At 39.0% G+C, this 16,729-nt stretch overlaps 1 protein-coding gene and 1 long non-coding RNA gene across 2 annotated transcripts in view; one reads left to right on the forward strand and one right to left on the reverse strand.

Moving 5' to 3' along the window:
• The window catches only part of LOC306844139 (adenylate cyclase type 1-like), a 49,952-nt gene extending 44,167 nt beyond the window's left edge, over positions 1–5,785 (forward strand). Inside the window, exons 19-20 of the mRNA XM_079376081.1 lie at positions 2,848–2,972; positions 3,049–5,785. Coding sequence (XP_079232207.1) covers positions 2,848–2,972; positions 3,049–3,351 — 428 coding nt within the window. The 3' untranslated portion in view covers positions 3,352–5,785. The remainder of the gene's footprint in view (positions 1–2,847; positions 2,973–3,048) is intronic.
• LOC306844141 lies at positions 1,765–16,616 on the reverse strand. The gene is made up of 6 exons (XR_013781896.1): positions 16,407–16,616; positions 16,174–16,257; positions 15,829–15,966; positions 4,868–4,964; positions 3,141–3,257; positions 1,765–2,949 (listed from the first exon to the last, which is right to left on the reverse strand). It is a non-coding gene; the product is annotated as an uncharacterized lncRNA (long non-coding RNA).
• Positions 16,617–16,729: the final 113 nt, after the last annotated feature.

Below are 16,729 nucleotides of genomic sequence, written 5' to 3' on the forward strand. Positions count from 1 at the left end.
ATGGTCTCAACAACCTTGGTTGAAAGACCGGAAGCTATGAGTTGTGTCCCCTCAATGGCCACACCCAAAACTGGCCAAACACTCTCCATATCTGCTTCATCACCTCAGGATGAAGCATCCATTCCCCCGGTCTCGGCCCCTGTCTCGACAGGATGTCTCTCCCATATTGTGATACCCAGGAATGTGGACAGCCTCTCTATGTGAGGAGCTGGTATGCAGCGAGGGCTGCTCCCACCCAGCAGCCCCCTGAGCTAGAGATCGGCGAGGGAGGATCCGCTGGAACGCCACCACTTGTTTATGGGCCTCCTGGTACCTGTTAACGATGGAGTTGACGGCGTCGCCGAACAGGCCAGAAGGCGCAAGCGGGGCGTCCATGAGGAAGACCCTATCTTTCTCCTTCATATCAAATAGGGTCAAACACAGATGTCTCTCCACAGCCACCAGTGCTGCCACAGACCTGCTGTTGGCACAGGCAGTCTCTTTGGTGGCGCGGACAGACAAATCAGTGGTTCTACGGAGCTCAGCGAAATCGTCAGGCTTGAGCTCCTCTCCCTCATCCAGCTCTTTGAGCAGGTCAGCTTGGTACGCCTGTAACACCGCCATGGTGTGCAGACACGCACCAGCCTGACCTGCAGCCGCATACCCCTTGCCCACCAGCGCTGATGTTGTGCGCAACGGCTTGGTGGGCAATGTCGGAGCCTTCAGAGATGGCGCCGCGCCGAGGGACAGATAGCTCGCTAGTGTCTGTTCCACCCGGGGCATCGCTCTGTAACCGCGCTTGTTCAACCCCGCCACATTGCCGTAGTTATCAGAAGTGGGGATGAAGAGGCGGGCCGAGAATGGTTTTGCCCACGATCTCGACACGTCAGTGTGGAGATCGAAAAAAAATGGTAGCCTGGAAAAATGGTAGTGGAGGTGGCAGCTTAGTACTCAGAAATCTCTCATCTAATGTACTTTTCTGCGGTTCAGCCTGTTTCTCGGCAGGCCAGCTGATGTTTAATTTGGCCACAGCACGAGTAACCACCTCCACGAGCTCCTCATATTGGGGTGATTAAAGGTGCGACTCCTCATCGACGCATCAACCTCCTCGGAGGAAGATAGGAGAAATGTCGAGCCGCCTCCCCGAGGGGAAGATACCGCAGAACGGGCTTCCGATCCCAGGGAGCGGCCGCTGGATCTGGCAGGTGAGGAAGGAGATAGGGACTCGCCCATCTCCATTCCCTCTGTCAGATCCACCTGCGAACCCCACGAGTGCAGCCGTGGGACCAGCACCGCTGGGTGTATGTGACTACATTGATGTAGTTTTTGCAAGGGGGAACACACTGCCTGAAATGTGATCTGCTATTGCCCAAGTGCTTAGTCTTGTGAGCACTCTTTGACATATTGGAGCTTATATGTGCTTGTGTAAGGACAGACAACACTAAATAAGACTCACAACATCAAATGACAGACACACACACAGAGTGGCGGTTGCTGAATGACAAAAAGCTGACGCCGGTTCCACCGCACTTGCTTTTATAGCTTCCCGGTCGGTGACGTCACCTGCCTATGACGTCTCGCCCATCCATTGGACAGATTACACACGTGATTCAGAGTGCGGTCATGCTGGTGGTATTCCCCTAGCGTTTTCGACGCAGCTCGAGTTCCTGGAAGGGAATCAGCTTTACCATTACAGGAATAAATTACATTTGAAAATATAAATTGAAATTGTTGTTTTAAATTGTAAAAATATTTCACAATATTACTGTTTTTACTGTATTTTTTAGTTGTGTGTATACGGTATACGTGTGTATAATTTTTTATATTTTTTTACTAGTGGAAACAGGACACTATAGTTAATTTATTTAAGTGAGGATAGCAAAATAAAGTAAACTGTGACATATTATTCCCACAAATTCTTGATACAGTGGACTACCAGTAAAATTTATAAAAAAAAAAATTGGGACCGAAACTTATTCAGACACTCTGACCTGACCATGTTTTGCTTAAGTGTTTTTTAATTGCTAATGTTACCTTTTTACACCACAGACTGAACAAAATTAAGCATTGCTTAGTAATTGGTTAAACTAAACTGGTATTACTTAATTGTGTACTTAAATTTCAAGTCTACCTAATTCATTACATACCTTTCTATCAAAGTTATCTGACATTATCAAGATTAATTTGTTCTGACACATTTTAACTCTGAGTTCTTGTCATATCTTATTACCATTTTCTAAACTATAGCGAATAAACTGTGATAATGTGAGAAATGTTGAAGGTGTCTGAATAAATTTTTGTTAGACTGTGAGTGTGTGTGTGTGCGTTTTTGTGACAAATGAGGACATCAATTTGTATAATGACACAGGTATGACAGGTGAAGGTGACTTTTCAGGACATTACCCCATGTCCCCACTTTTCAAAACACTTATAAATCATATAGAGTGAGTTTTTTGGGGGGAATTTGAAATGCACAGTCTCCTGTGAGGGCTAAGTTTAGGTTAGGTGTAGGGCAATAGCACATACAGTTTGTACAGTATGAAAACCATTACGCCTATGGGATGTCCCCACTTTTCACAAACGTGTGTGTGTGTGTGTGTGTGTGTGTACATATAGCATCTAGCAATGATTTTTGATACCTCCAGACCAAGAAAAAATATGTAATATTTCACAATATTACTGTATTACAGTTTTACCTGTATTTTTTTAAATAAATACAGCCTTGGTGAGCATAAGAAGCAATAAACAATTCAATTTAACATTTAAAAATCTTACCAATCCTAAGTTTTAAACGGAGTCTCTTATACATGTAAAAGTGGCAGATGCAGGGACGCTAAATCTGATTACTTAATAATTTTTGTTGATCAGGTATCAACGTGGGTCCAGTAGTTGCTGGTGTAATCGGCGCTCGCAGGCCTCAGTACGACATCTGGGGAAACACAGTCAACGTCGCCAGCAGAATGGACAGCACTGGAGTTCAGGGAAAAATACAGGTAAAACAAACACACCATCATTTAAACCAGCACACCACTCCAAACAAATCTGACTTCATCGGCCTCTTCATCCCAGGTGACCGAGGACGTCTTCCGCCTACTCTCCGGTTATTATCACTTCCAGTGTCGTGGCCAGGTCAGCGTGAAGGGCAAAGGTCAAATGCTCACCTACTTTCTGGAAGGCCGAACTGTGCAAGGAGTGCAGCACACACAATCCAAGAGCCTCGAGCGTGGGTCGAGCCCCTGCATCCGGACCAAACTGGGATCAGCGCCCGCTGTCAGCACCTACGGGGTGAAAAGTCACACCATAGGGCACGTTAGCACCCCAAACAATAGCATTCTGTACCTGCCCTCTGTATCCGTCGACATGGAGGTGTGATCGCCAAGAAGACGGGTTCTATGGTGATCAATCGATGCATTAGTAATTCAGAGGCAGGGAGGGAAACCGAGAAAGGCCCTCCCCCTTCATGCAAGTACATAATAAGCATGTATGTCTTTCCATGTGCACGTATGCGTGTGTTTTAATGAGTCTTCCCCGACCAACAGGATATCAGGGTCTCCTAAACGGGAGCATGCGATCTACTGCAAAAGGCAGCTTCACACCAGCCGTGGAGACACGTACCCACCGTGTGTGTGTGTGTGTGTGTGTGTGTGTGTGTGCGTCTTGTGTTATCTTGCATCTGAAAATGTCAAGAGATGCCACGGCGATGAATATTTTGAACATGTGAGCGTTGAGGACCAAACATGTCATTTAAAACAGCGCTGTATTTTATACGAGACTGAGTCAGGCCAGTTTCTGAGACGACGGAACACGTGTTGGATTTTTCCCACCAAGACAAAGGAAAAGCTGGTTGCTCATATTGAGATTTGCTTCAGATAAATTGTTTACATGAAGAACACGTCACGGGTTTACAGACCTGATAGCAAAGTTATTCCCAGCTCTTCGGGTTTCAAGCACTCGTCTGCGGTTGCAGAGAGAGAGAGAGAGAAAGAGGCAGAAATACTAAACAACCGCAGTGAATCAGAGACTGCAATGATTTACTAGCGAATGCTAACGCTATCCTGTTTTGTAATCATTTACAGAAAGTCGGTCGAGTCTGTGACGTGGGTAAATGTTTAACTTTGCGTGGGTTGAATCAGCACAGTTTTCCTGTATGTGATGTGTGTACGCACTTGGTGCTTGAACAAAACATCTGTATGCACTTGCTGCTGCCCTTTGCCCTCTGGGATCTCCTTTCCAGTAATAACATGACAACCGATCCCATTGCGTTTAATAAGCGAGGACGTGAAATATCGATACAATTGAGAAGCCAGCACAATCGAGGCTGTCACTGATAATACTATTCACAAAAAGCAACCAAATTAGCTTCCAGTTTGTGATCAAATGGTTTAATATACATTTATTCCACATCTATTTTGTCGGTGGTGGCACTTCGCTTTCAGATTCTCCTATCAACGGTAGCATCTCTCACTGTGCTTGCGGAACGATCTTTACCACGCGGTTAAACACGCATGATATTTTAGTGCTGGATGTGTCATGTGCTCTCTAGATCTTAGGTTAAACATCTGGATTTTAGTGCATCTTGATCTTTTGGTTTTCTTTCTGTGCAATTACTGTATCTTTGATAGATTTCCCATGATGCCTAGCGAAAGAAGTTTGGCTTCAAGCATGCCATCTGCATGTCCCTCTCAGCATGCCGTAATTCTGTCAAGTCGCTTTATTTGATAACTGATTTGTGTCTCTAATGCATGCCTACTGCAAAAACACAACGAGGGTGAAAAGTGTCAAAGATATGTTGCGAAACATGCTTTAGTAGCACTGCATGAGCCCGGAATAATTGCCTTGATGAAACGAACCATCTTTTTTTTCGTTATCCGACGCAGTATCCGCTTACCTGGTCCGTGCGTGGTGCTGTGGGGAAAGCTTTCTCGGAGTTTTGTAGCATTGGCGCCTTGTCGAGCTCTTGAAGTGACTGCCTTTTTATCCAGGGTCTGTTGGAGAAAGTGTATTTCTTTGAATATGTGCCAACACATACGGTTACCAACATATCAAACTGTGTTCTTTTCTAGCGCAACTTTGCGACATTGTGTGCATTCGGTTCCGTTTCGAACTTTACTCTCATATGGACCGATCGAACCACGTGGGGCTCAATACCAACTCGCAAATGGGCTATTCCTTTTTATTTTTCGACGTTTAATTCATGTTAAGCTACGTATTCAGGAATGCTTTCTCTGATTCTATTTTTCACTGCATTTAGCTTCATTTGCCATGTACGGAATTTCGCATATTTATTAACGTAAAGCAGGGAGCTGTTCATTCGAGTTTCATATATGTAGATTTTTGGTTTTTCTTTAATGAATATGAATGCCAAATGCCAAAATGCTTATCGTATCACTGAATATTTCAGATTCTATGATCCAACAAATGTAGCCAAACAGCTAAATGGTTCTATTTGATATGGCTTAATATGATCTATTTTGACTACAGTGGCCTAACTTACTGCTGTTATGAACATTAATGATATATTAACTTTATTAATGCGTAAAGTGTGCACAGTAAAATCATAGAATAGATTTTCATGTCGATTAGATATTTTCATATTTGATACGGGTCAAAATTATTGTACGTATTAAATATATTGTAGAGTAAACGAAAATAGTATTTTATTGATGATTTGTAATATTTGTGCTATTTTTGGGGTTGCAATGTATTTATTGCGATGGTTCTATGTGAATGTACATTTCATATTGAGATCTTTTATACTTGTGTTTGCACTGATCGGGAATAAAATAACAATGAGAGATGACGTGAGACTTCTGTGTGATGTTTGCAATGATTGTGTTGTCGTGGCCGTGGCCTTGACCTTGACCTTGAATAAGGAGACGTCAATCTATGGACTGATTGTGAGAGTGAATGACCTGGGAGTTCTGACATTGTATAACTCGAGAAAAACAAATGGGGCAAACAAGAAAGATTCAGACCCTCTCATGTGATTTAAAAAAAATCAATTTTATTTATTTGGTTTTGTTTTGTTTTATTTTATTTTGTTTTGTTTTGTTTTGCTTTGTTTTCTTGAGTTGAGACGAGACTGATTGAAAACCAGTTTCCTCTCCCACAAAAGTACATTTTGTTTTGTTTTGTTTTGTTTTGCTTTGCTTTGCTTTGCTTTGCTTTGTTTTGTTTTGTTTTGTTTTGTTTTGTTTTGTTTTGTTTTGTTGAGTTCAGACGAGACTGATTGAAAACCACATGTCTTCCTTTTTTAATTTAAATTAAATTTAATACGATTATATTTTATTTTTCATTTATTTTATTTTACAGAGATTGATGAAAAACCAGTTTCCTCTTCCATGTCTTTCTATTTTATTTTATCTTATTATTTTTTATTTAATTTTATTATTAAGTTGGGAGTAGACTGATTTAAAATTAGTTTCCTCTCCCACAAAAGTACGTGTCCTTTTTATTATTTAATTTAATAATATTTAATTTTCATTTATTTTATTTAACAGAATCTTATGGAAATGTTTCCTGTTCCACAAACATCCATGTCTTCCTATTTTATTTTATTTTAACCTTATTTTTATTTTATTTTGTTGAATTGAGTATATGAAGACTGATGGAAAACCAGTTTCCTCTCCCACAAAAGTCGCGTCTTCTTTTAAATTATATTTTTCATTTTATTTTATTGAGACTGATGGAAAACCATTTTCCTTTCCCACAAAAGACTGCGTGTTCCTGCCTGGGTATTTGCATTAGATTAATGTGCGAAATAAACAGCAGTGCTTCAGAACATCGAGGCTTTAGGAACTGCCGTAGATCCGGCCTATTGTCCCACTTCTCTTTTCTGCATACTTCCACAGCTGTCCGACCGGGAGCTGCATTTTTTCATATACAGGATGTGCCCATTCCGAAGCATTTTGGGGAGCAGGGGAAAACAAAGAAGTCTTATCAGGCTGGCATGTGTAAGCAGCAAATAGACAGGATGTGACACATCGTACTGCCGGATACAACTTTGCAAATGTTATTTATCAGGGAAAACTTACATATACACAATCACATCAGGGAGTTATGGATGGACCTTTCAGCATGACCCACACTCAGATGTCACTCTTAACTTTACATAGTGTCAACTTGACATTACCCTGCAATGTAGGGCCTGCATCTTGTAGTATAAACCATCCTTCCCTACCCAACAACATAGGAAACATAGTAAGACCTTCGTTCATCAGTTTAATAGTAATGACTTTATGAATTTCTTTACTGATAAAATAGACAACATCAGAAAAACAATATCAAATGTAGATTCTACTGCGTCTAGTATTTCAGCTTCATTCATCGCACGCAATGAAAAACTGCAGTGCTTTACAACTATAGGACAGGAAGAGCTAAATAAACTTATCAGTGCATCTAAACCAACAACGTGTTTATTAGATCCTGTACTCACTAAACTACTGAAAGAGTTGTTACCCGTAGCAGAAGAACCGCTTCTCAATATTATTAACTCATCGTTATCTTTAGGTCATGTCCCAAAACCATTCAAGCTGGCGGTTATTAAGCCTCTTATTAAGAAACCACAACTAGATTCTAATGAACTGGCAAATTACAGACCCATTTCAAATATTCCGTTTATGTCTAAAATTTTAGAAAAAGTTGTGTCTGCTCAATTGTGTTCCTACTTACAAAAAAAATATCTCTATGAAGAATTTCAGTCAGGTTTCAGGCCTCACCATAGTACAGAAACTGCACTTGTTAAAATTACAAATGACTTGCTTCTTGCTTCAGACCAAGGCTGCATCTCATTGCTAGTATTACTTGAACTTAGTGCTGCGTTCGACACTACAGACCATGACACACTCATAGATTGATTACAAAACTATACTGGTACTCAAGGGCAGGCTTTAAGATGGTTTAGATCCTACCTGTCTGATCGCTACCACTTTGTTCATTTAAATGGGGAGTCATCTCAATTATAACCAGTAAAGTATGGAGTACCACAAGGAGCTGTCCTAGGTCATCTGCTATTTTCAATATATACTATATATATTCACTATATTTTTTTTCTGACGGGGCGCATGTTTATAACAGTAGCTTGGTGGAGTAGACTCATTTAGACCAAAATATTAATTTGGTTTAAGCCAGGTTTCAGTCAGGCAGAGTACATCAAAATTATTATCTGTGATCATTTCATTTACAATAACTGCTTTGGGTGCGAGTGATCTAATATTTAGGAGCCCAAGCTTTAAAAATTGTTTTTGTTCATTTATTTAGCGTTTTCCTGGTTTAATCACAATCAGATTTTTTCTAGATCCAGCATTAAATTTATATTTTGACCTCGCAATTCGTGGAACAGACACAGTCTGTATAGATTGGACAACGCAAGTACTTCTATCTTTTAAGTGAGTAGAACAAAAGTCATCATAGTAGTTATTTGAGAATTGGCTTACTAGTCAGATGGAGCGTAGCGTCCTGGAGATGTTGTCCGACAGGAGTTCTGCTCCGACTCTGCTGGGGTGCAGGCCAACAAGACCAGATGAAACTTCATAACTATCTAAGCTAATAGATTGCGTAAAAAATGTAAAAGATTGGATGACCAATAATTTCCTCCTATTAAATTCAGATAAGACAGATATTACTTATTGGACCAAAAAACTGTACACAGAATCTCTTGGATTACAATTTGCAACTAGACGGATGCACTGTTACGTCCTCTAAGGTAACAAATCTGGTTGTTATATTAGACAGCGACTTGTCCATTGAAAATCATATTTCCCATGTTACAAAAACAGCATTCTTCCATCTTAGAAACATTGCCAAGCTTCGAAACATGCTACCTGTTTCTGATGCAGAAAAGCTAGTTCATGCATTCATGACTTCTAGACTGGACCATTGTAATGCACTGTTAGCTGGTTGTCCTGCATCTTCAATAAACAAGCTACAGATAGTCCAAAATGCAGAGGCTAAAGTTCTTACCAGGTCAAGAAAATATGATCATATTACCCCAATTTTACAGTCTCTGCACTGGCTACCTATTAAGTTCCGTATCATTTACAAAATATCATTACTTGCCTATAAGGCCCTAAATGGTTTAGCTCCTGCGTACCTAACTCATCTTCTACCACGCTACAATCCAAGGTCGCAAAACTCTGGATTTTTGGTAGTACCTAGGATAGCAAAGTCCACTAAAGGAGGTAGAGCTTTTTCACATTTGGTTCCCAAACTCTGGAATAGCCTTCCTGATAACGTTCGGGGATCAGACACACTCTCTCTGTTTTAATCTAGATTAAAGACACATCTCTTTAGCCAAGCATTCACATAATGCATCTTATAATCTTGTACTGCAGTTATATCTGATCAAATGTACATCTTTAGCTTGGGTTGAAGAAATCATTTTTGCTTAGATGGAACAGCAGCTATGCTAATTATGTCTCTATTTGTTTCTCTGTTTCTGTCACGGGATTAATATCCCGTGGTAACTACGGAATTACAGAAGCTTTAGTCTGGATCCAACCCTTAAATGATCTGAGATGACCGACCTGAGAAAAGATAATGCCAACCCCTCAGAGGACCTCAGAGGATGCCAATGCTCAGACAACACACAGAATTACCAAATTTTGCCATAAGGTTCTGCAATATATAAATATATTGTGGAAACTTAATTTCCTGTAGAGCTGCTTTGCAACGATTTGTATCGTAAAAAGCGTTATATAAATAAACTTTTTATGATTTATGATCGTCGGAACACAAATTAAAATATTTTTGATGAAATCTGGGACCCTGCAAGACAGCAACGTAACTGACACATTCAAGGCCCAGAAAGGTAGTAAAGACATTGTTAAAGTAGTCCATGTGACATCAGTGGTTAAACTGTAATGTTATGAAGCTACGAGAATACTTTTTGTGCGCAAAGAAAACTTTATTCAACTATTTCTTCTCTTCCATGTCAGTCTTCGATGCCTGTTCACAAAAGTACAATGATGCATGCGTGTGGTGCTGCTGACGCAGGAGCCGGTGTTCTGACGTAGAACCCGGATGCGCTGCACCTTGTTCACAAGCAGAGGAATGCATGTGTCATGGTACTCTCGTGAACGTGAAGAATGACATGGAAGAGAAGAAATTGTTAAATGAAGTGTCATTTGAGCACAAAAAGTATTCTCGTAGCTTCATAACATTACATTTGAAGCACTAATTTCACATGGACTATTTTAACGATGCCCTTACTACTCTTCTGGGCTTTAAACGTGATAGTTCCATTGCTGTCTATGCAGGATCAGAAAGCTCTCGGATTTCATCAAACTTATCTTATTTTGTGTTCCGAAAATGTACGAAGGTCTTACGGGTTTGGAACGACGTGAGGCGTAAAAAAGGTGTAAAAAGTAACATTTGTAACATTATAAATTTTGTTCAATGTCATGCATCCTTGCTGGATAAAAGTTTTAATTTATTTTTAAAAAATCTTATTGATCTCAAAAATTTGAATGGTGTATATACCAGGGGTCAAATGATAAACCCTCCTACATTGACCTAAGATCATTTCTCAGATGTGCATACATGTGATTCAGAGAAATGAATGTATGCACAAAAAAAACATGCAATGCCTCTCTTCCAGATGTAAAATCTATAAATCACAAATGACCTTGAATTGTGCGCAGGTGAATGGTGTCAGATCTCCGTCTTGTAAATGTCATTAGCAATTAATATCATTAGCATATAAAAAGGCACCAATGTTCAAATCCTTTACTTGAGAATGGAGAGCGAGCGACAACAGACTGCCACAAGGAGAAGTGCATCTACCTGCTTAGAACCTGACACAGCAATAAGACAGTTTTTATAAACCTGAACATTTTTTATAAATGAGGTCCCAGGATTGAATATAAGTTCAATTGCACAACATAAAAGAGTAGTTCAAACACAATATGAAAATTGTATCAACATTCACTCACCTTCAAGTTGTTGTAAACCTTTATGAGTTTTTCTTCTGTTGAAAACAAAAGACGATATTTTGAATAGTGTGTGTAAGTTGACGGTAGCCATTGGCTGCCATAGAATTTTAATATGGAAAGCAATGGCTGCTGTCAACTTTTTTATTATTCTTCAATATATCTTTTATTCTCAAGAGAAGAAAGAAACTCTTGCTGGTTTGGAACAACTTGAGCGTGAGTAAATGACAGAATTTTCCTTTTTGTCTGAACTATCCCTTTAAGCACTACAGTCATGGCTAAAAGTTTTGGCAGTGCCATAAATTTTATGTTTTGCAAAGTTTGCTGCTTAAGCTGATGTGGTGTTCATTCAGATCGTTTCTAGATTATCGTGTAGAGTGATCAGATGCATTTTAAAAAATCACTAAAAGCTTTATAGGCCAAAAAAACGTGAGAACTTTTCACACACACAAAAACAAATTTCACTGTTTTTTGACCCTGAAACAAAATGACCAGCTAACATTAATTGACTAATTATATCAGCAGCACATGTGAAAGTGTGAATGAGTACTAGTCAGGTAAAATCACTATCATACTAATTAGATTGTAAGAGCAGACTGATTGCTATAAAAGGAGGGAAGAAGCGCTTCCAATCATTGTGTTCTTGTTAGCAATGGTTACCTCCAAAGAAACACATGCAGCCATCATCGCTTTTCATCAAAATGGCCTCATATGCAAGGAAATTGCTACAAAGAATATTACACCTGAAAGAACCCTTTACCGGATCATCAAGAACTTGAAGGAGAGAGGTTCGACTGCAGTGAAGTAGTTTTCAGGACATCCCAGAGTGTCCAGCAAGCGCCAAGACCGTCAGCTACGGAATTGTGTCGCCACCAGTGCAGAGCTTGCTCAGGAATGGCAGCAGGTTGGTGTGAGAGCATCTGCACGCACAGTGAAGCCAAGACTTTTGGACAATGGCCTGGTGTCAAGAAGGGCAGCAAAGAAGCCACTTCTCTGCAAGAAAAACGTCATGGACAGACTGAAATTCTGCAGGAAGTACAAGGATTGAACAGCAGAAGACTGGTGCAAAGTTATTTTCTCTGATGAAGCTCCCTTCCGACTGTTTGGGACATCTGAAAAATGGATTGTTCGGAGAAGAAAAGCTGAATGCTACCATGAATCCTGTATTGTGCCAACAGTGAAGCATCCTGAGACCATGTGTGGGGTTGCTTTTCAACCAAGGGAGTGGGCTCTCTCATAATTCTGCCCAAAAACATTGCCATAAATAAAGAATGGTATTAAAACGTCCTGCAAGAGCAAATTCTTCCAACGATCCATGAGCAATTTGGTGATGATCTGTGCATTTTCCAGCATGACGGAGCACCATGTCACAAAGCAAGAGTGATAAAGAAGTGGCTCGAAGATCGTTACATTGAAATTTTGGATCCGCGGCCAGGCAACTCCCAGGATCTCAATTCTATAGAGAACCTGTGGTAAGTCCTCAAAACGCGAGTGGACAAGTAGAAGCCCACAAATTGTGATCAACTTGGAGAACTAAGGCGGCAAGAATGGATCGCCATCAGTGAGGATTTGGCCCAGAAGCTTCCTAGAGCAAATTTCAGAGGTTATGAAGAACAAGGGTAAATCTTGACCCATTATAAATAGTATATATTGTATATAAATAATACACACTGTAAATATTGACTCATTATATTTTTGTTTGCCAATAAAAGCCTTTAAAACTTATGATATGCTTATCATAGTTTTTCAGTATACCATAGAATCATGTGGAAAAATAATCTACAAATACTGAAGCAGCGAGCTTTGCAAAACGCCAGATTTATGTCACTGCCAAAACTTTTGGCCATGACTGTAGACTAAAACATTTTACACTTGTATAAACAATTCTATTATTAGAAAGTGTTTATTTTTCTTTCGGTCATGTCTTCTCTTGCTAAAACAAAACAAAAAAAGATAAGCACATCTTGATGAGTGTTCCATGGAAGAAAGAAACTGATACAGGTTTGAAACTGCATGAGGGTGAGAAAATGATGACAGAATATCTTTTTGTGTGTGTGTGTGTACAAACTATCCCTGTTGAATTATCTGCGCCCCTACGCAGGAGTGAACGCAATGGAATAATCAGCCCAGCCTACTGAACCCATTGTGAGTTAACAAGGAGCTTTGCTTATGGAAAATCTCCAGTCTGTCCTGTAGCTCACATACTGTAGTGGTGTCAGATCAGGCCTGGGCTTGCTTTTCCAGTTCTTAACCAAGCCCATTCCTTTCCTCATCTCTCAAATGATAATCTCTGCCCTCCAGCACATCAGCACTCACAATGACTTTCATACGAAGATGCTCTCACTCACTCCCATTTTTCCTCCCATCAAACGCCTTGCCAGAACTTGTCTTTTCCCCCTTTTTAACCGTCGGTCCCCTCTTACTGGAAACTGTAAACGTTTCCTGTTAAATGAAGATGTGTGTGTATTCTGTGTACATGCTGATGAGTAAGGCGTAGGAGTGTTTATTACCTGCGGGGAGGAAATGACTCATGACTTTTTGTATGGCTGACATACCAAGATAAACAGCAGCGCTAACAGGTCATCAGCTTGCACACTTCAAACCCATCTGCTGTTGAGATCACAACGACACAGCTACTTGATTGGATAAGAAGGCCTCAGATCAGCGTGGGGCTAATGATCAATTTCCACTTTGAGTTAGCCAACTGAACAATCGTGACAAAACACTTTCACAACAGCTTTCAGGCATACAGTACAAGGCTATTCAGTGCAGACAGCATATCTGATAAGAGGATCCAGCGGTGGTCTCAAAGACTGGGTTTGTGTACACTGATGAAAGCGTGTTGTATTTTGATTTTACGCAAGGTACGGCATGCTCTATTTTAAGATCATAAAACACAAATAAAACTGTCAAGCGCTGATTGTGTAATTAGGGTTGAGATAAATTACTGTTGAAATGCTGAACACACGTTCGTTGCATAATACACGAGTTTTATAAGTTGCTATTTGATATATGTTGATAAACTTTTACCTAATATAAAATGAAACCAGCCATGAAAAGTAGCTAGTTTTAAACATTCAAAGCTCTTCGACATGCTAGAAAAGTTACTGATATTCAAACAAATGTTTTTCTTAAATGTATGGAAAAATTAAAGTTTGTCAATAAAATTAAAGTTTGTCAATAAGAAAGAACATAAGTTCAAAGTTCCAAAGCCCAATTTAGGCTAAATTTCGCAAACCTGTTACCAATCTATCATAGTTTTTGGATTATATTTCATCACCTTGGAATTACAACGTTCTATCTGACATTTTTGTAAAAATTTAGTTATTCACATATTCTTATTCTGTGACTTAGTTACATTATCTGATGTTTTTTTTTTAAGTTATGTACATTTTGGGACTTTTTATTTAGAAAACATAAAGGTTCTATGTAAAAAGTATATGGAATGCAAAAACTCTGAAGCTCAAAGTCTCGAAAACATTTTATTTTATCTTAATTCGAAAAAAAATCTTTTTTCTGTTACTAAAATTATTGCAAATTTTAGTAACAGAGAACTGACTTACATTCTGGCAAGTTCTCTGAAAGTTATTAACAACCCTTCTTTCATAGTAACATTAATAGAAAGTTTATTAAAGGTTATCTGGTCTAATAAAGTTTTCAAAATATCACAAAAACATTATTTAAGCATACATAGAACCGTTTTCTCTCTCTCTCTCTCTCTCTCTCTCTCTCACACACACACACACACACTCCTCTTTTCACAGACCATTTGTTAAAAAAACAAAACTTTTCTTTTCATTTACTACTTTAAATTTTTCATGAGCCTTGTACTCTTTTTGTGAAATGTGCCACACATTCCACTTTGCCCTCAAAAATTCAATGAAGGCTTTTGGCGATGTCTCCTTGTTAGAAAGTGCAATCTGCATCATCAATCACACTCTCAAACAATGAAACTCAGTTGCACGGATTAACTAGCTCAAACTTTGCAACATGAAAGACACCAAAATAGCAGCGAAACAGACTCCACCATTCATTTCAGAATACGATGAGTTCTGCACAGCAGGTTGCAATGTAATGGGCTTTTGGCAGATCATCAATCCACTTTACTGCCACCAACAAAAAGCATGACTCACCAGTATAATAATTACATTTAAGTATTAGCTATAAGACTTTTAGTTGTAAGATTTTACTGAGGCAGGTGATCAAGAATAATCAAAGAACTATGTGGCACAAGAGGTCATTGTGATTAAAATGGAATGTTTTATGAGGATCACGGCAGTAAATGTGAAGAAATGGCATTCTTTATGCTGTAGTCAGAGCTTTCTAACAGGAGGGAGGTATTTTTATAAGTGGTTAAATTAGTGTCAAAAATTACTTTGTTGGAAGGCTACTTTTTTTTATTTAATTGGTCTTTTTATGCCTTTTAATAAAACAATAATAGTGAAATATTGTAAAATGTGGGAAAGATATGTAATAAAATTAGCAGACTGACATGGTATATTTCTAAAATGAATAAATAAATAAACAAATAAAAATTGAATGTTTTGGCTAATTTAATAATGTTAAATTATTTATTTATTTTATTTATTTGAAGCTCTGGGTTGCCAACTTTTTTGCTATTAATTTAATAATGTCACAGAAATGCTCAGATTTTCTCAAAAGGAAAAAAAAAAAAAAAAACGCTGCAGAAATGCTAAAAATGTTCAAAAATGTGGCGATTTTTTTTTAAAGATGCAATGATGCATTAAATTCAAAAGCGATAGTAAACACATTTATAAAAATACTATAGCAGCACAACTGTTTTCAACATTGATAATAGGAAATATTGTACTGTATTTTTGTATTTTTCAAATAAATGCAGTCCTGATGATCATTCGAGACTTCTTTTATAAACATTAAAGAAAATTAAAATCTTACCAACCCCAAACTGTATATCTGCAGATTATGTTCGGCCTGCGTCATGAAACTTGCGTCTTGCAGGAGTGGCTCCACTCTGACGTGTCAACATCATTGTACTGTACTGCAGGTTACTTAAATTGTGTCAGGTTTAACAAGTGATCTGTAACAGACGGAAAACAAGTCAAAAGTTAAGCTAGCATTACAACATCTGCCAAAAGTCTGTCCATCTGTGGTGTTAAAGGTGAAGACACAATCACGTTTGCTGAATCCAAGAGATGTGGGATTGCCCAGCTTGAATTGACAGACGAAGAGACTGTGTGTGTGAGTGTATGTATATAAATGAGTGTTAGATATGCCTGGACTTTACCGTTGGTCAAATAAACACATCTCATTTGGCCATTTCCATGCTGGCTGGAGAAACGAGCCAGAGGAAGCCATACACAATGGAGGCCTGCGCATGAGAGCACATACGAGAAAGTTTTCCCACACACACACATATAAAATAATTTTGACACTTTGACTTCTGTGCATTATGCACACATAACCACAAACACACACTACATCCAAGCTGATAATGGAGTCAAACTGCCGTTCACTTACAGACCACAACGATTTCCTCAAGTATATGGTGTATGCAACGTAAACCACCGAGAACGAAAGAAAATTCTTCGGGTCCAGCGAGGCAAGAGTCATCCTATATGTGTGTGTACATCTCTGGAATAAAGGCTTGCATGAGAATTGATGGAAATGCACGCTGTGACAGGAGATCTGGCACCGGAGCAGCTGCTTCTTTAAACAACAAACATGTGTGGTCACACCCACAATCATCTATGATATTTCTGATATGTATTCAAAGTCATGTATTCATAACCAGTAAACATTTCATTCAACTCTTGGTGGACAATGCACTGCAAAAAAAATGG

Source organism: Barbus barbus (genome assembly GCF_936440315.1).
Source record: "Barbus barbus genome assembly, chromosome: 24".
NCBI classification, from domain to species: domain Eukaryota; kingdom Metazoa; phylum Chordata; class Actinopteri; order Cypriniformes; family Cyprinidae; genus Barbus; species Barbus barbus.